Source organism: Lissotriton vulgaris, chromosome 5 (assembly GCF_964263255.1).
Source record: "Lissotriton vulgaris chromosome 5, aLisVul1.2, whole genome shotgun sequence".
Classification (NCBI taxonomy): Eukaryota; Metazoa; Chordata; class Amphibia; order Caudata; family Salamandridae; genus Lissotriton; species Lissotriton vulgaris.
This window is the reverse complement of record NC_141693.1, coordinates 841237817-841257723: the sequence shown is the minus strand read 5'-3', so window position 1 is coordinate 841257723 and position 19907 is coordinate 841237817. Positions and strand designations below refer to the sequence as shown.

At 48.2% G+C, this 19907-nt stretch overlaps 1 protein-coding gene across 2 annotated transcripts in view; it reads right to left on the bottom strand.

The window, feature by feature from the left end:
- The window catches only part of CCAR1 (cell division cycle and apoptosis regulator 1), a 1290009-nt gene that overhangs the window by 900631 nt on the left and 369471 nt on the right, over positions 1 to 19907 (bottom strand). For both annotated transcript variants that reach the window (XM_086922386.1, XM_086922387.1), the window contains exons 9-10: positions 14032 to 14161; positions 8620 to 8763 (exon numbers count right to left, since the gene is read on the bottom strand). In XM_086922386.1, coding sequence (XP_086778512.1) covers positions 8620 to 8763; positions 14032 to 14161 — 274 coding nt within the window. The remainder of the gene's footprint in view (positions 1 to 8619; positions 8764 to 14031; positions 14162 to 19907) is intronic.

Here is a 19907-nt window from a genome sequence, read left to right as displayed (position 1 = left end):
AGGATTGAACCGCGAGGTTCATAATACACTTAAGAGTATATGGTATTGCAATATCCCAGAACAGCTATAAGGACATGGTTCCGAAAGCTGCAGACAGGCTCAGCTCATGCTAGAGCACCATCTCACATAAAACCAAGCACTCTGCCTCCAGGATTGTTAAGGCCTGCCATAGGAGTGACTTATAGGTGTATATGTGTCCAGATATAGGTTTAGACATAGGTATACTATATCCAAGCAAGGGGTGATTACACCACCTTGCCCCAGCTGAGTGATCAGCCAGTTGTGTCATTTTGGATGGCCAGCCAGGGGTGGCAAAAGATATGCTGCAGCCCCAGGTAGGCCTTGGATACACCTATGCCCTGGGTACCTATAGTACACTGTACAGGGGCTGATAAGGTGACCCAATATCCAATTGGAGATGTACCTAGGGTACATGGAGTCCATTTTAAAGAGAGAGCAGATAGCCTGGGGCCCTGATTAGCAGGATCCCAGGCCAACTAAGTCGAAAACCAGCTAAACACTAGGCAAAAAATCTGGGGTAACCATAGTCACGTATCCACCTTCCTACATAAACCCCTCCCCCCCTCAAAACGAAAGGAGATAAGGCTATCCTTGACCAGGTAAGCCTATATTGCCTAAGTGTCCATATAAGGAAGGACCTGCACTAGCATGGTTACCCCCTGACTCATGGTCCACTAAGCAATCCTTTACCCTAAGGGTATCAGAGGGTCTCCACCATAGGAAATCTCTACCTGTGGTGTGTTTTGCCAAAGTAAAAGGCTGGTGTGGAAATGGAGTATTGAAGTGAGGCTGCACTAATGTAGGGCTCAGCTTCCTCCAATCACTACCCACCATGGATGCCTTTCTTTCCATGACTGAGTTGCACTGTGCTTTCAGGGTCAACCTCTGGCTACCTAATGCTGGAGGCTGGGTCCCTTTTGTTGGCTTACTGGAGGGACAGGTCAAGGTTGGGGCCCTTGGGTCCCAGGTTTGGCTGTGCCCAACAGAATCCATCTGGGCGAGGCTCCTAACTAAGTGTAAGGGAGTTCCCTGAGGAGTTTTTGACTTTTTCACCTTGCTAGGGCTGCTAGCTTTGGTGCCCCTAATCTGCTGATGGGGTGGTTCTTTTGGAGAGGGGGCCCTTTGGGGTCCACCACTGGCCTCCCTGACCTCTGCAGCCCTGGGCTGGCTGAGGCAAGGTAGAGAGGGGCAGGTTACCTGCTCCAGACTGGGTCCCACCTTGGAAGGGTCCACTGACATCAGGGGCTTTGCCAGGCTAGGCAAGACTACCTCTGGGGCAGTTTCTTCACAAGGGGGAAGATCAGTTCCCTGAGGAGGCTGATCCTTTTCTAAAGTCTGGTGGGAGGGAGATTTCTCTTCCTCCTCAATGCTCTCTGTTTGTGTGGAGTGATCCATAGTTTCAGGCTTCACAACATATTAATCTGTTTGGGTTTGGGCTGTTACCATCACAGCCCTGTCAACCTGTTCAGGGAAGGAATATGCTTGAGATTGGGCTGAGACTGGCACAGCCCTCCTGATCTGTTCAGGGGGGCATCTTGGATTGGGGCTGTGGCTATCACAGCCCCACTAACCTTTCCATGGAGATTTACCATTTTATAATGGGTTTCTTGTTCCACCCTAGCCCAGGCTGAGATTTCTAGATCATTCCCCAGTAGGCAATCTACAGGCAAGTTTGTAGACACTGCCACTCTCTTGGGGCCAGTGACACCTCCCCAGCTGAGGTTTACTACTGCCATGGGATGATCTTTCTGCACTCCATCAATGTTGATCACCTGATAGGTGAACCCAGGTAAAATTGTCCTGAGGAAACTAGACAGACAGTCACCATAGTGATGCTAGCCCCTGTATCTCTGTAGGCTTCAACTTTCTGGCCATTTTTTTTGTTTGAATATATTTTATTGCATTTCTTTCATGAGAGTACAGAAAAGTAAGATAGTACAGCGGTAGCATTGATAAAGTATGGCATTTCACATCCGTTATCTATACATGATCACACAAATGAAGAAGATAAATCAGGTTAAACCATTCAATGACAAGGATGTTAAATTCAGCTGAACAAAGTTACCTCTCCATGACAACAGTTTGCTAGGACTACAGCTCTACCCAGTCTTATCCGGCACAAACAAAACCCGTATGGTAGGGTACCTATGGCAATAAATTGCCAGGTGAAAAGGAATTGGTCGCGTCAGGAGACTGACGAGAGTGCATCTAGCAGGACAGGTGTGGTGCGTCCCGGGCAATAGGTATTATCCCAGTCACAAGGAGCGTTATAGTGAGGGGGAGCCGGGCAGTTAGGGTACTACTGCATGGAAGAACATGTGCAGCATTAGTCATCGTCCCTCATTCCCAGGATGTGCCTATTTTGCTATGCCCATGAGTGTCTCGCTCATCCCAGGGGGGATATCTACAACTGTGTGCTCAATGTCGTCTTACAGTCACCCAGTAAAGCTCAAGAAAGAAGACCTGCAAACAATCAATACCCAATATCTTTTGCTCATAACATTAAGCAGCAATTAAGAACTTGTGAAAATAGGGACTGAAAACTAACAAAAAGGAAAAAAATAAAATAAAAAATAAAAAGCTTATATGTAAACAAATGGGACGGGGATACGGGCAGGGGTAAGTGCATGTATCGTCATGTCTGTGGTGGGTGTCGTCCAATGCTACGCGCAGCGGCCGCAGTGGCGGCGGCGGTGGGGGGCATCTTCAAGGAGGGTCTCAATCCGGAACTTTCTGGCCATTGATGTGGGGCTCCTGTCTGTACTTGCCCAAAGTGTTGGGACAATAGTGAAGTTGGCAAACCCCATGCCATTTTCACAGACAAGAGTAGCTGTGGTAGGGGACCTGGTTAGGCCAGAGTCCACCTGAGTTCCCCAAGGAAACCCAGCCAAATTCTTGGGGGCACTCCCACCACCTGGGGGATTACTACTAGTAGTAACAGGAGGTGTTGGAGTATTACTTGGAGGAATATTCTCCTTATTGCTGATCTTAGGGCAATTGCTGTCAGTCTTCCAATAGCCAGGCTTTTTACAAGCATGGCAATCAGGTTTCTGAACTGTAGAGGAAGTGTTTTGGGACCCACCCCCCTCTTGGGAAGTTTGGGGCCCTGGGGAAGTTTTGTCTTTAGATGTATCCCCGCCTTTCTCTTGATTCTTGGAATTATCTTTCTTTTGGTCACCACCCTGATTCTTAGGCCTAATCCTGGTTCTGACCCATTTGTCTTCCCTCTTACCCAATTCTTGTGGAGAGGTCAGATCTGAGTCCACCAGGTGCTGGTTTTGACAATTACTAAGGATCTGCTCCCTCATAATCATATTATACAATCCTGTATAGTCATGTACTTTGCTGCCATGCAACCAACCTTCCAGAGCCTTAGTAGCACAATCTACAAAATCAGTCCAGTCCTGAGTCTGAGCTTTATGGGTATCTCTGAACAACAACCTGTATTGCTCAGTGGTTAGGCCAAACCCCTCAATAAGAGCACTCTTCAGGACAGTGTAGTTTTTAGCATCCTCAGGTCTAACACTGAGGAGCTTGTCTCTCCCTTTTTCTGAAAAGGAGAGCCACAAGATTGCTGCCCACTGATCTTGGGGAACTTGCTGTACCATGCAGGCTCTCTCCAGAGCAGTTATCCATTTGTGGATGTCATCCCCATCGCTGTAGGGGGGCACAATCTTACTCAGGTTTCTATGATCATAGGACCTGTCTTTATCCTTAGGGATACTGCTGCCACCAGTGGAATCTAACCCACTTAATCTTTGCTCCCTTGCTAAAGCAAGTTTAGCTTGGGCCAGGGCTATCTCTTCTTTCTCAATCTGAAGTTGGACAGCTCTCATCCTAGCCTCATGTTCTCTTCTCTGGGGGGGGGAAGTCATTCCCCTTTGAGATCCCCTTGAGGCATTTTATTGGTTAGACTCCTGGAAGGACATCTATCCCTTCTATTGCCAGGGAGAAGGCTACTATTAGGTCTGGGAAGGGATACCACCTCTCCATCCCCATGTAGGCTTACATTGGCCCTACTAAGCCTTCTGACCTGAACTTGGACTTCCCCCTGATCATCTGACTCATCCCCATCTCCCTCCTCATCTTCTGGAGTGATGGTGTCATCTTCTCTGGGGTCCCCTTCTCCTGTATTAACTGGGAGGACTTCCTCAGCCTTCCCAATATCAGCTGTCTCCAGGATATGTATCAGGATGGGGATTGTGGGGTTATGACCCCTTCTCAGTCCTCTTGAGACGCACAAGGCACTCAATTCTCTGAAGCTGAGTTTTTCATAGCTGGATGGTGCCTTGGGAGGGTCGCTCACAGGTAGAGAACTGGATGGTTCACCTGTGCCAGCCATGACTAGTGAGGTGAAGGTGGTGCACCTACCTACAGTATGTGTTTACCTACTTGAACCTCTCTAGAGGTTGTAGTCAGGGTGTGCTAAGCCCTTTGGTCTACAACCATTAAGTTCAGTAGAACTTAAGTATGTAAAGCTTTGTTTATATGTACCTAAGGTACTTGATGTGATCTTTCAAATGATATTGTCAAAGATTACAATTGGTAAAACAAACAGCAAGCTCAAATCCAAACCGCTGCACACCAATGTGAGAAGTTGGCCTGGTATATGATGATCACTATTCTAGTGAGCACCTTGCACCAGTCCAAACGACCCTTATGGTGATTGGTTGTAAGTCAACCTTTTAGACCAGCTATCCTAGAAGTAGCATGGACAAAAGCAGTCTTAGGCTAAACTCAAGAGGGCATATGAAGCCAGCCGTTTTACCATATGCAATCCTTTTAATATCAAATTAAAGGACAAAACACAAGTTATATATTATAAAATATATATATTTATTTCTAGAATAATCCCCTATACTCTTTATGAGCACAGAAGCACAAGCGTTAAACAAAGAACTTAATATAACATACAATAAGCTGCACAGTTATGGATAGGCCGGGTGGCCACTCAAACCATATATTAAAAAAGTGATATAAGTACCACGTCACAAACAATGGTAAGGCCTAGGGCCTTCGGAATCGCTGGGCCTACACTGGACTAACGTAGGTTAGGACATAGGAGGCCCACAGGATGCGGGTGTAGTGTCTATAGGCAACCGCGTTTACCATACAAGTCAATGGTGCGTAAAAATCAGAAAGTTATAGGTTTGGGAATCTTCCGACTGGACTAGAACTTAGCCACTTGAAACTAGGACACGAGGGATGTAATTCGCTACAGGGGCACCGGAGTACCCTCGTTACCTCACCCACAAGAAGCAGGTGCATAGGTGCCAAAGTGCGTCGGGTTTCTTCATGAAGTTCTATGGAGCCTGGAGGAAAAGATGCTGCAGGCGACCAGGAGAGAGAAGTCTGGTTGGATCCAAGGGTGGATCTAAGATATAGAGTACCTGAAAGCAGAGGGGACAGAGTCTAGGTCACTAGCCAGTGACCAGGATGGAACCAGGATGGAACCAGGCAATGTCGGGTTGCGATCAGGTGCTGTCGAGTAGTTTGTCTCCGCTGCCACGTGGACCAAGAAGTATAGAGGACGACCAGGAGTTGAACACGGGCTGTCCCACGAAGTCTCTCGCCGTCGGCGGTGTCGGTTCTCGAATCGGAGTCAACAGGCCTTGGCAAATGCAACCCACGCAGGACTCTAAGATGGCTTCTGGATCGGACCAGCAAGGTCAGATCGGTGGCTCCTTTTCAGGGGAGCTAGGGCCAGTCTGGAGCAACCGGAGCAGCAGTTCAAAGTCGAAGGTTTCGTCGTCTCAGAGGCCACTAGCCAACAGGCAAGTGACCGGACAACGCGTCGAGCAGGAAAAGTGCAAAAGGGCCCCACGCAGCACTCGGTGAGTGTGGAGAGGTGATCTTCGGTGCACAGGCTGCTCGGGCTTCTCAATCCCCAAAGTACAGCTTTGAGGGGGCCTTGGGAGCTGCACAGGAAGCACTTCCCTGGCTTTCCAAGATGGCCGGTCCCACGTCTCACACCGCCTCCACGAGTCTCAGCTTTGCTAGGACTGTGGATCGGGCTGTTGGAAGTCTGGGAGTTCAGGTCTTATCGGTCTCTGTTGTTCGAGCTCCGGCGGGAGCAACGGCAAAGAAAACCTTTGAGCGCTGATGGTGCCTGCTTGCACGTGGTGGCCACTCCTTGACCACAAGGGAGATTCTTCAGTCTTCTACGTCGAGTAGGATGTCGAAGGGTCCAGAGTTTCGTATCAAAGTTTCAGTCAGGATGATCTGATGTGCCATGGCACAGCTGCTACCATTATTCCAAATCAAGGGGCTGGATCACCTGCTAGGTCCCTCCTATGGGTGGGACCCCGAAAGGGGGTGGTTACACCCCTTTCCCTTTGTCCAGTTTCGCGCCAGAGCTGGGGCTGGAGTGCCCCAGCACCGGTTTGAACTGCACTTTGCATGGGACACCTTGTGTGGCCCAGGCAGTGTCTAGTTTCATTCAGCCCTCCCGGCCCCAATCCACTATCTCCTGTCTGGGGTGGTGTAACACCTCCCTGTGACAGGAAACCTTTTGTCCAGGCCTCCCCTGCCGGAGTTTCGGTCAGCAGCAGGAGGCCAGACATGTGTCTGTGGCAGCAGCATCCATTTTCTGATGCTGAGGCTCTGGTTAGATTTAACCATGTTTAAGGAAAGTAACATGTCTTTTCCCTCTAGAAGGGTGGAATGCTACCCCCGTCGCCAGAACTGGCGAGGTGGTAGTATTCCAAAGCGTATGACACCTTACACAACATGTTTTGATAAATCCAAACCAAAGTTAGCATTGAACCGCGAGGTTCATAATGCACTTAAGAGTATATGGTATGGCAATATCCCAGAACAGCTATAAGGACATGGTTCTGAAAGCTGCAGACAGGCTCAGCTCATGCTAGAGCACCATCTCACATAAAACCAAGCACTCTGCCTCCAGGATTGTTAAGGCCTGCCATAGGAGTGACTTATAGGTGTATATGTGTCCAGATATAGGTTTAGACATAGGTATACTATATCTAAGCAAGGGGTGATTACACCACCTTGCCCCAGCTGAGTGATCAGCCAGTTGTGTCATTTTGGATGGCCAGCCTGGAGTGGCAAAAGATATGCTGCAGCCCCTGGTAGGCCTTGGATGCACCTATGCCCTGGGCACCTATGGTACACTGTACAGGGGTTGATAAGGTGACCCAATATCCAATTGGAGATGTACCTAGGGTACATGGAGTCCATTTTAAAGAGAGAGCATATAGCTTGGGGCCCTGAATAGCAGGATCCCAGGCCAACTAAGTCGAAAACCAGCTAAACACTAGGCAAACAATCTGAGGTAACCATAGTCAGGTATCAAGTTCCTACACCACAGCAAATATTTTGTAAGGTAGGGAAAGGATATTAAACAGTATTTAGCAAACCAAAGGTCATTGAGCATTGGGGTGTAGCCAAAGGTGTAGCTAAAAACAAAGGGCCTCATTTATTAGAAATTGGCATAGGGCAACGCTGCAAGTCTTCGGCAGGGGCCTAAGTACCACTGCCCGCCCCCAGGCGTCCCCTCCCCTGGAAGCACGTCACTGGTGCAACCAACCACGGGGAGGGGCTGGTGAGGCCGCCGAGAGCCTCCCACTCCTAGGGGACAAGGGGGGGCTCCGACTAGTAGGCACTAGAGGGCTGCCCTGCTGATGTCCCCCTGCGGGGGACGCTGGCAGCTGCATTCTTCCTGATCTTGTCGACCAAATGTCGGGAACATCGTCCATTTGCTTGCGCTGCATTTCTTGTTGTCTAGCCCTTTGGTCTCGGAGAGTCTTTTCAGACTGGAAAGACTTACAGGCCTCACAGGTGTCTTCTCAATTTTCGGGCGAGACACATAAGTTGCAAACGGATGTTGGTCTGTGTAGGGTATTTGGAGTGCACTTCGGACAGAAATGGAATGGAGTGCCTCCCATTTGGAGATCATCCTCAATCATGTTGAAAATGGAGAAGTGTTGCCCAGATGGGCGTGGCCCGTAGGCCAAGGGAACGAGTCGAAAACTTGCTATAAAGTCTATGTATGAGAAGTAAATGATACCGATCAAGACAATACTGTTGAGATATATAACGGACCGAATAAGTCTCAAACCGGCGAGCGAGATACTACATCCATACTCGTCTGCGGAAAAAAACAATCCGAGATGACCATGCACAGTATTCCCAAGAGGAGGAGTCACACAGCCTTGTGACTCAAAAAAAACATCTTGAGACAAAAACCAAGTGTAATCATCCGAACCCAACACTAGATGGCAGACTTATGCAAAACTTGTGTATCTACAGCACACATGCCTCGAACATTTATGTTTAAGGCAATAACTTTCACAAGATGTCTCGTATTGCAAATTTTTCACTTACCTACTCTACTTGATCTAGAATGCTGAATAGAATATCAGATACATTTATTTCTGTATAAAACATAATGTTTTCATGAGAACTAATCTGTTTAAATAAGCAACTTTATAATCATTCAAATCCTGAAAGATTGTTTTTCAATTATCATTTGAAAAAATAGTTTCATTTAGATCAACTAAGCTTACACAGGGTTTATTACATCAGAAACAAGCAAAACCTTTCTAGCATTAAGGTATATTGAAAGCAGACACATACCAATCCAAGGAGAATTTTGAAAACTGAACAGTGTAGCGAGGAGTGCTACGTCGTGGTCTGCGAGGTGATCGCTCTCGTCGAGGTGATATCTCTCTTGAACGCTTTCTCTGTGGTGTTCGAGATCTTCGCCTTTCCCTTTCTCTGCTTTTAAAAAAAGAGATCAATTCCTCATTTTAAATCAAGAGAATTATTTCCCATAATAATTTTTGATAACAGATATCATGCATGAAGACAACTGGATGACAAAATCCATATTCCTTTACTTAAAGAAGCACTGGCAAATCCAATAGGTCTGGATGTTGCCACTTATTGGCATAGATATTATGGAGACAGCGCTTTAAAACAACCTGAAAGCAGAGGGAAAGCAACAACAGCCAATGGAGGTGGGTGGATGGAAGAAGAGACAGCAACTGAGAATCTACAAGGGCAACAGAGGGTGGGTGGGCACTGAGCAGGAATGGATGGGTGGGGAAAGCAATGGAGGGAGGTCGGACGGACAGGCACTAAGCGACAGTAGCATGGTGGCTAGGTACTAAGCTGCAACAGAGGGAGGGTGGGCAGTTTACTACACAGGAACAAAAGAGGGTAAGAAGTCACCAAACGGCCACGGAGGGAGGGTGGGTCTCCACTAAGTGGCAAGAAATTTGCCCAAGCAGCAATGAATTGAGGGTGGGTTTATACTGAACGGCAACAAAGGCATGGTGGGCAGATAATGAGCAGCAACAATGGGAGGGTGGGTGGATACTGAGCGGAAACAAAGAGGGTGGACGGATCAGAGGGGTAGCCACAACTACTGCCACTGGGGGGCAGACCCTAAGTTTGCCGCCCGGTGGAGGAAAGACCAGGGGGTAGGGGCGACCGAAAGACAAATTGGTCAAGGGAAAGGGGGGGGGGGGGGGGGGATGGGGGCGGCCTTGCGGTCATTGGACGACTTGCTCTCGGGGGCAGGGGAGGATAGTGGTAGTCGACAGAAATGACTTGCTCACCTCCGCCGCCCCCAAAATCAGTGCTGCCGGGGGTGGCAATGGAGGGTGGGTTAGCGGGTACAGAGTCGAAACGTCTGGTACTTAGCGGCAATGGAGGGTGGGCGTAACTGAACGGCAACGGAGGGTGGGTGGGTACTGAGCGGCAATGGAGGGTGGGTGGGTACCGAGCAGCAACAGGGGTGAGTGGGTGGTTATTAATTAGCAAAGGAGGGAGGGTGGCCATCTACTACATGGGAATGGACGGTGGGTGAGCGGGAACTCAGTGGCAATGGAGGGATACTGGTCAGGTACTAAATGGCAAGGGTGGGGAGTGGGCAAAACTAAGTGGCAGCAAAGACAGGGTGTTCGGGTACTAAGCAGCAACGGAGGGAGGGTGGGTGGTCATGTACTGACATGCAATTGGGTACTGAGCGGCAAAGGAGGGTGGGTGGTCAGGTACGGAGCGGCAACCAAGGGTGGGTGGGTGGTAGGGTATTGAGCGGCAACAGAGTGTTGATGGGTGGGTACTGAGCCATAACAGAGGGTGGGTGGGCCGGTACTGAGTGGCAACAGATTACTGAGCGGCAACAGAGGGTGGGTGGGCTGCTACTGAGTGGCAACAAAGGGTGGGAGGGTCGGTGGGCTGGTACTGAGTGGAAATAGAGGATGGGTGGGCGGTTACTGAGTGGCAAATGAGGGTGGCTGAGCGGGAACTGAGTGGCAACAGAGGGTGGGTGGGCAGTTACTGAGCGGCAACATATTTACTGAGCAGCAACCTTTACTGAGCGGTAACCTAGTGTGGGTGGACAACAATACTGAGCGGCAACGTAGGGTGGGTGGGTAGGTACTGAGCGGCAACTCAAGGTTGGTGGGCGGGCACTGAGCTGCAACAGAGAGTGGATGGTTGGGTACTGAGCAGCAATGGAGGGCAGGTGGACGAATCACTCAGTGGCAATGGAGTATTGTGGGGGAGGTACTGAGCGGCAACGGAGGGTGGGTGGATGGGTACTGAGTGGCAACAGAAGGTGGGTGGGCGGGTACTGAGCAGCAAGGGAGGGTGGTCCAGTGGGTACTGAGCGGCAAGGGAGAGTGGGTGGGCGGGTACTGAGCAGCAACAGTGGGTGGGTACTGAACAGCAATAGAGACTGGTTGGGTGGGTACTGAGCGTCAACGAAGGGTGGGTGGATACTAAGCGTCAACGGAGGGTGGGTGGACGAGTACTGAGCGGCAACAGAGGGTGGGTCGCTACTAAATGGCAATTCAGGTACTAAATGGTAAGGGAGGATGGGTGAGTGTTTACTTAGTGGAAATAGAGGGAGGCTGGTCAGGTACTAAATGGCAAGGGAGGGGAGTGGGCAAAACTAAGTGGAAACAGACAGGGGGCGGACAAGTACTAAGCTGCAACTGTTACTAAGCAGCAACGAAGGGAGAGTGGGAGGTTACTAAGCTGCAACCAAGGGAGGGTGGGCGGGTCCGAAGCGACAACGTATACTAAGCGGCAACAGATAAAGGGTGGACAGGTACTAAGCAGCAACTGAGAGAGAATAGCAATGGACACTAGACAGCAACAGAGGGTGGTTGGCCGCTTACTAAGCGCCAACTGATTACTAAGCGGCAACAGGGGGGATGGTGGGCAGTCACTAAACAGCAACAAAGGGCAGGTGGGTGATCAGTAAGCGGCAACGTAAAGAGAGGGAGTAAACAATAAGTGGCAACGGTTCACTAAGCATTAAAGAATCATTAAATGTCAATGGAGGGTGGTTGGCAGTAACTAAGCTGCGAGGGAGTGTGGGCAGTTACAAAGTGGCAACGGAGGAAGGCTGGGCGGTTATTAAGCTGCAACGGAGGGAGGGTGATTGGTTACTAAGTGGCACCGGAGAGAGGGTGGGTGGTCACCGAGTCGCAGCAGTCACTTAACGACAGTGGAGGGAGGATGGGTGCTCACTAAGCAGCAGCAAAGGAACAGTTGGCAGGCATTAAGTGGTGGGAGTATGAAACGGGAGAGGAGATAGAGGGTCCCCAGAGTACTTTGAATGATCATATAGCTAGTGCCTGATTCCCACCTGTACTGTGATTTGGACACAAAAGTTTGTTTCCTTCTCCCCCTCTTCCCCTCCCCCTGTCCCTCCCTTCCTCTCCCCATGTCATTTCCTCCAGTATCGGAAAGTGATTACCCCGAAGGTCTCCATGCTTGAAAGGGAGCGATTATATCACAGCGGCAAAGTTTAAGGGAATGTTCTTTTTTCTCTGGGGTGGGATGTATTGAGGAAGGGCTAAAAGTTTCTGTAAAAATATACCTATATCTACTGTTCCGCAAGGATTGCTTTGTAAGTACATATCTTTCTTGGTTGTGAACAAACATATGATACTGTGGATTGAAAACTTATTAGATCAGTATGAAAACATGAGAATTCTTGTACAATTGCTATGTAAAATGTACTAAAAAGTTATTCAAGAACCCACAATTTACTTGCAAACCTGAACGCTCAATAAAATATGTGTTAAAAAAAAATAAAGTGGTGAGACTGACAATGCACTAAGCAGCAACAGAGGGACAGTGGGCAGTTAGGAAGAGCGAGCACTAAGCGGCAACAGATCACTAAGTGGCAAAGGAGGGAGGGGGCATGCTCACTAAGTGGCATAGGTTTATTAAGCAGCAATTTAGGGGGGCAGGGTTGAAGTTTACAAAGCAGCAATGGAGGGAGAGAGCGGGCAGTAAGCAGCGAGGGAGGGGGATGCACACTAAATGGCAACAGACTGAGGGGCGGGCACTAAGCAGCAAAGGAGGGAGAGCTGGTCACATAAAGGGGCAACAGAGGGATGGTAGAAGGAGAGTAAGCAACTACAGGCACTACGTGGCAATTACAGGGAGGAATTGTGTGCATTCAATGGCAATAGAGGGAGGGGGCTTGGTCAGACACTAAGCAACAGAGGCAGTGTGTGTTACAATAAAGCATCAGTGGCAATTAAGGAAGAGAAGGGTGGGCGGGCACTAAACAACAGCAGCAACAGAGGAAGGGTGGGCAGGAAAAAGCAGCAGCGAGGGAGGGTGGGTGCTGAATAAGCAACAGTGGGAATGATGGCCTTGAGACCCTCACATGTGAGTAGTTGCGCTTTACCAACCCTTAATGACTGATTGATTTATTTATTGATTGGTGCGTGAGCTGGGAATATGCAACAACAGGGTGGGTGGACACTAAACAACAGAAGCAAGGGAGGCAGTGGGTGCAGAAAAATAATCAGCCGAAATGGAGGAAGTGTGTGAGTTAAAAAAGCAACTGCAATGGAGGGAACTGTGGTAGAGTGGGACACTAAGCAACAGGGACAACAGTGGGAGGAGGTGGGAAAAAGCAACAGCAAAAAGAAAGGAAGGCTGGGTGGCGAAAAAGCGACTGCAGACATGGAGGAAGGGTGAGTGAGGAAAAAGCAACTGCAGAAACGGGGGGACGGTGGGTGGGGAAAACGCAAAAGCAGAACCGAATAATAAGCAACAGCGGTATCTGGCTTCACAGCAAGAGCAGCAATGGAGGGAGGGTGGGTGAGGAAACAGCAGCAATGGAGGGTGGGAGGGTGAGGAAACAGCAGCAATGGAGATAGGGTGGGTGGGGGAAAAGCAAAACCTGTAGTTAGGGGAAAAATAAACAACTGTACTGGATGTAGGGTTAGTGGTGAAAAAAGCAACAGTTGTAATAGGCAGGTGGGTAGACGGTTCAGGGAGGTAGGAGGGGCAATAGCACACCAGCAAGAGAAATTAATGTTGATCGTGGAATAGGAACACATGGGTGGGGAGAGAGCAGAGTGTTGTATTCCTTCCTCCTGTTCTTTTAGAATTGTTATGACTCCTTTATGGTTCTACATTCTATATGTGGGGGTTAGGCAGTATAAGTCTGTCTCCTGAAGACTGTGGATGTACAAGCTGTTATCCTTCATTAAATCTCCTATCTACAACTTCTACTGTGTCTTGGATTACATCACAGAGGACAAATCAGCATGGTGGGATGGAGTGGTAGGGAAGAAGAACTCAGTGAAAGACAACAATGTGGAGAGCAGGATGGGGGACAACAGAACAGAGGGGAGCAAACAACTTAGAGCACTGGCAAGAGAAAAGAAGCACACAAAGGAGACAGCTGGGAAACACATTAACTCCTATTGAGTGCATCACGAAGAAGAAAATAAATAGTTCTCGAAAAGTGGACACTGGTGTAAGCATAGAAGGAGCCAATCAGAAAGAAAGTAAACAGGCTATGCTCCATGAGAGAGACGAACACAAGTCGGATGAGGTCAAACAAAGAAAGACAATGAATAGAAAGCAAGCAACTGTGAGAGACAAAACACAAAAGGTAGTAATGGGCAGAATGCATTCCTAGGTAAAATTTCAGCATGTCCCTAATGCCTCTGCAACCAGACAGCAGTGCTGTCTGTTAGGCTTCGACTTCAACCAACTTACCTGCGATCATCTCTTCTATTGGACGAAGGATCCCCTCTGTCATTTCTTCCACAAAATCGGGATGTGGGGTCTGATCTTCGAGCGGGTTGAGGCTGTGGTATTATTCGAATAGGCTGCTGTAACAAACCAGCTAAACATACAGAAAGTTAATAAACAGAGATTTACTAACTAATAAGCAATGTTAATTTTAAGAGTTTAGCTACTGATTTTGTGGCAATAAAATTAAAAGTGCTGAGAAGTGAGGAACTACTTTACTATTTTTATAACTGCTGCTACGGCTATGGATATGATTTAAAAGTACTAGTATTTTTCTCACTACAAACTGAATCTTCGTGTAAAAAAGACTTATTTTAAAGTAAGTTAATTTTGATGGCTTCTACCACTTTTCCTGTAGTTAGAGTATTACTTAAAAGCATTTCTTTGTTCCAATATCATTTTTAATAAATAAAAAAAAATAGCCCTTAGGAGAACCAATTTACGCCATCCCATAGTACATCACGTAAGAATGTCACAATTTGCACATTAACGCTCAAATAATCTAGTTGCAATCGGCAACAATTTTAGAACCCATCATAACCACAGCCAATTCTACGTTTGTACCATCTGTTAGATGATTAAATCATCAATCCAGGTATCCAGAGATATTCAGGCTTGGGGGCAACCCTTGTTTATAATGTGTGCATGTTTTTGTACGTTATCATTAATGTTTGTTTTATGTATCTTTCTTATAAATGAGTTTCATTTCAGTACGAAAACATGTGATATTGAGCATCAAGTGCAAGTTTTTAGCATATTCAGCTGTCCTGTAAATGTGTTGTATAGTAATAAAGCTTATGTAAAAATAAAAAATCATTGATGATAGGTTTAGAAGTTATTCGAGGGATGTCAAACTCTATACACACACACACAACGAGAAGGGAAAGGGAATTCAGCAGGACCACTATGTCCCTGGGTGTTGCTTCTATCTACTCATATGATGAAGCATGACACTATCTAGTGCGTGCGGGCTGTATTAAAAACCAGTTGGTTTACCCAGATGAGTAGATAGAAGCAGCACCCAGGGACATAGTGGTCCCGCTGAATTCCCATTCCCTTCTCATTGTGTGAATGTAGGTTGTAGTAGGGAGGCCAAAGGGAAAGGTAGATAACTTCTTGCCCCGACCCCAGGCGTGTGTTTGTGTGTGAAACATGTCAAACACTAGAACATTAGTTCCCTTTCATAATTATATTATTTTAATGCATTTTAATAACTTTCTTTTAGTCTTATTTATGTTCCTGTTAGTAGAAAGCCTGAGGTTCTTAAACACATACATGATAGGTTCCATATTAGCTACAGTTTTCATTTTAGTTAGCCTTTCTGCACTTTAATCCACAGTCAGCATTTTTGTCGCCTTTTGCAGAACTTGTGAAAGTGGCATTCATGCCTAAACATCCTTGAAGCCGCGGGGCGTGGCGAAGCAGCATTTTTTTTTGTTTAAAACTCTTTATTCGTGACTGTGACAGTTATTACATGTTACATTCAATCAATGTACATTCTATCAGTCTTTTCACTTTTCTTTAACTTTAACCTTCGGCGTGTTAACTTTCATATAGATCTTTTTTGTCTTGTCTTACATCTCTCCGAATATCATTCCGTTACAACATTTAACATTTGCATTCAAATTACAGTATCACCTGTATGTTGAACTGTCCCTCAACCCCTTCCCTCCCCTCCCTGTCTCCTGGCCATTTCCTTGCGTACACTCTGTATTCTTGATGTATTGGCTTTAGTCTGTTCAGAGATTGTTTCAGTCTTTAGGCTTGGTTAACCGGTGTATCTTGCATTTGCATCTGTACACGCTAGTATTCCACATTCCGTGTGTACGATCACATGGTGTGTCCCTGCGACATTTCTAGGTCTACATCCTCCATCAACATTCGTTCCCATTCTTGCGCTATAGGATATTTACAGAGCCCTTTCTCTTCTTCCCTACGCAGTGCCGCAGTTTCCGCTTTGCCCCATTTTAGCAAGCTAGAACGCCATATTTCTACATTCGGGGGTCTGGCCGATTTCCACCTCATAGTTATAACCCTGAGTGCCAACAAGAGGGCTAAGTCTAATAATTTCAGTTGTGCTGTACAGGTCTTGGGTCTCGTCCTGTGCCCTATCAGGCAGGGTAGTGCCCCCTCAGGGATCTGCATGGCTGTGACAGTGTGTAGTGTGTTTCTGATCGTCACCCAGTAATTGCGTATTCTCGGGCATGTCCACAACATATGGAGTATGCCTGCTTCGTCCTCCTGACATCTGGGGCAGTTGTGGGGGGTGGCAGGGAACATCCTGTGGAGCCTTTGGGGGGTGAGATATTCCCTGTGTAAAATCATGGCCTCTATGAATTTGAATTTAACGTTTCTGGACACTCTCCTGTGGTGACCTAGGATGATCTTCCATTCCCCGTCCGTTACGGCCTCCCCTGTGTCCATAGCCCAAGCCTCCCTGAGTGTGGTGAGGGGCAAACCTGCATGTTCTCTAATGCCCACATAGAGCCAACTTACTAGGTGTCCCCCGTCCCCGTATAGTGGAGGAGATGGACCAGTTCATGTTGGTCTGGCTTGGTGCGTTGTGGAGCCCATGTACGTCGTACATAGTGGGTCACCAAGGCGTGTAGAAGGTACATTCGTGGTGGGGCACCCGTGGATTGTGCAAAGGAGGCATGATCCAGCAGAGTGTCGTCCCCGGACAGGTCACCCACTCTATCCACCCCCGTGTCCGTCCAGGGTTGTAACCTGCGTTGTGTCAGGCTCCCTTGTGGTGTTGGGAGCCCCAGAAGGGGAATATTGTCTGCGTAGGGAATGGTCCCTGCTGTGTACGCCAATGCCTTTCGCCAGCACCGCAAAGCAGTGTGTAACAGGGGGTGGCAATCTCTGGGGATCTTGGCAGCGGGCAGTAAAAGGGAGTGTAGGTCTCCGCGTGCCAGTCTGTCTGTTGTGAAAGCAATCTCGTGTAGGTCCCTACCCGCCACCCAAAGTGTCAGCCATTGGAGTTGGTTTGCGTAATAATAACTTCGTAAGTCTGGTACGCCTAGGCCTCCCTGTCTGGTATTCAGTTGTAGTTTCTTGAGGCTTATTCGCCGTCTTCCCGAACCCCATATGAGGGTGACTAATAATGTGTACAGTGTGGCAAAAATTTGCTGTGGAAGTAGCACCGGCAAATTTACAAAGTAGTATAGTATTCGGGGAAGTAGGACCATCTTTGAGATCGCCACCCGTCCCATGACAGACAGGGGCAGGGACGTCCAGAAGTTCACACTACCTCGAAGACCATTGATCGCCCTCCGTACGTTACCCTCAATCTGGTCTTCCTGACTTCGATACACATTAATGCCTACGTATTTAAATGTGGTCGGTGCTACTTGGATCTCATAGGTACCAAACTGTACATGGGAAGGTCGTTGTCCTTCTCGGAAGTAGAAGCCTAGGGGTTTTCCCCGGTTTATGGCCAGGCCAGAGATCTTCTCAAATCGTTCAAAGATGGTCGCTAAATGTGAATGATTTCCATGCAGATCTCAGAGGAACACCAATATATCGTCGGCATATATGGAGATAAAATGATGGGTTCCTCCAACTGATATGCCCGCCTCCGCTGCCCTAGCTCGGAGTGCGATCGCCAGAGGCTCCAGTGTGAGCACGAACAGTAACGGCGACAGCGAGCACCCCTGCCGGGTGCCCTTGTGGACGTCATAACTGTCCGAGGTATACCTGCCCGTGCGTGCTCTAGCCGTTGGATTCGTATACAGCAGACGAATCCACTTTATCAGGGCATCCGGGAAGCCGAAGCATCTTAGGGCTTCAAACATAAAGTCCCATGTCAGGGAATCAAATGCTTGCCGGAGATCCAGGGCTATGCAGCCGGCGTGTGGCAGATCCTGTGGGGTGGTCGCCATGAGAGCGTGGAGTCGTCTCGTATTCTGTTAAGTGCTCCTCTCTGGGAGAAAGCCACATTGGTCAGTATGAATCAAGCCAGGGATATGGGCTTGTATACGCAGGGCGATAGATTTGCTAAGGATTTTGTACTCCGTGGGGAGCATGGAGATGGGTCTATAGTTACTCACATCAATGGTGTCCCTGCCAGGTTTCGGAATGGATATTACCAAGGCCTGCATGGTCGTGGCTGGTAGATGACCGACTTCATAAGCAGTTTTGTATATTTTCTCCAAGACGGGTGTTAGCGTTTCAGAGTAAGTTTGATAAAATTCCCCAGGCAGTCCGTCCATACCAGGAGTCTTGCCCCGGTTAAGTGTGTGGATAGCTACTTTTATTTCCTTCTGCGTTATGGGTCTGGCTAGGGCCGTCTGAACCTCCTGGGTCAGGGTTGGAATTGTCAGTTCCCGTAGGAATTCTATCATATCATCCCCAGCACTTTCGGGGGGGGCATAGAGCCGCTCCAGATGAGCCTTAAACACAGTGTTGATTTCCAGTTGTGTGTTTACCTCCCTGCCTGTTTCATATCGGATGCTCGTAATTACTGGGACATCAGGGGTATCTTGGATCAAACGAGCTAGTAAGGCTCCGGATCTATCCGCTTCTGCCTGCTGGCATCTCAGATAGTCCCCATAATCCATAACCCTCAAGGTTTCCAGTTCTGCGTGCTCAATGTTACATAATTGTAAGTCACCTTTGCGCCCAAGGGTCTATTACTGCCTCTGTCTCAAGCTCCCTCAGACGGTTCTCCACCTGGCAGAGTTTTCCATGAATTTCTTGTCGGGCCCCCACCAAACGGCCGATTGCATCTCCCTTTATCACAGCCTACATAGCATCCCATACTACCAAGTTCGAGGACGTGGAGTCCCAGTTTTCCCTGAAATAATTAGTTAACGTGTCAGAAAGGTGTGTGCGGAACGGGCCATCTTCTAGTAGTGAGGGGTTAAGCCTCCAGGTGGGTACTGGTGAGGGTATCCTTCCCCAGTGTAGGTCAAGTGTTAGCGGCCTATGATCTGAAAATGTTTTAGCGAGGTAGTCTGAGGACGTACACTTGGCCGTTAAGGAGTTAGTACAGATAAATCTGTCTAGGCGGGTATGTAGGTTATGCATTGGGGAGTAGTATGAATACTCTTTGTGTGTTGGATGTAATGCACGCCATACATCTGTCATTCCCCATCCCTGAAGCCATGTCCCAAACGAGTCAGACAGTTTGTGTACCCCTGTCGCCTGGAGGGGAGGGTGTGATCTGTCCAGGTCCACATCCAGTATCATGTTCCAATCTCCCCCCAAGATCCAAGGGACGTCTATCCAGTCTGTTAGAACCCGACCCACGGTTGCAAGGACCTGTCCTGATCAAACTTCGGGGCATAGATGCTACCCAAGACTACCATTGTACCGTCTAGTGTGCCTTTCACCAGGATATAGCGTCCTTGGTCGTCCACCCTCCTCTCCAGTTCCACGAAAGGAGTACCATATCGCACCCATATTGTGGCCCCTCTGGAGAAGGAGGAGTACGTAGTGGAGAATATAGTTCCTCTCCATTTTTTCCGCAGTGTGTGTGCCTCGGACTGTGTTAGGTGGGATTCCTGTAGGAATACTATGTGCGCTTGCTGGCGAATCAAAAAGGCGTGTACTCTATGTCGTTTTTGTACTGCCCCTAGCCCGCGTACATTCCAGGTAACCAGCCTATATTTCCCTTTCTTGTCAGCCATATCCAAATACAGGTGTTACAATGGGTATCTTTTCATATTGCAATATGTACATTATCAGTGCTAGCCAGGAGACGGCTCCCACCCCTTGCCAAACACAAACTCTAGAGGCGCAGCCTCGGAACTTTGCTGTGCCGAACATTAAACTGCAAAACATAACCAAACAATCTACGGTGCATACGCTTTTGGGGGGGTCGGCTAAGCATGGGT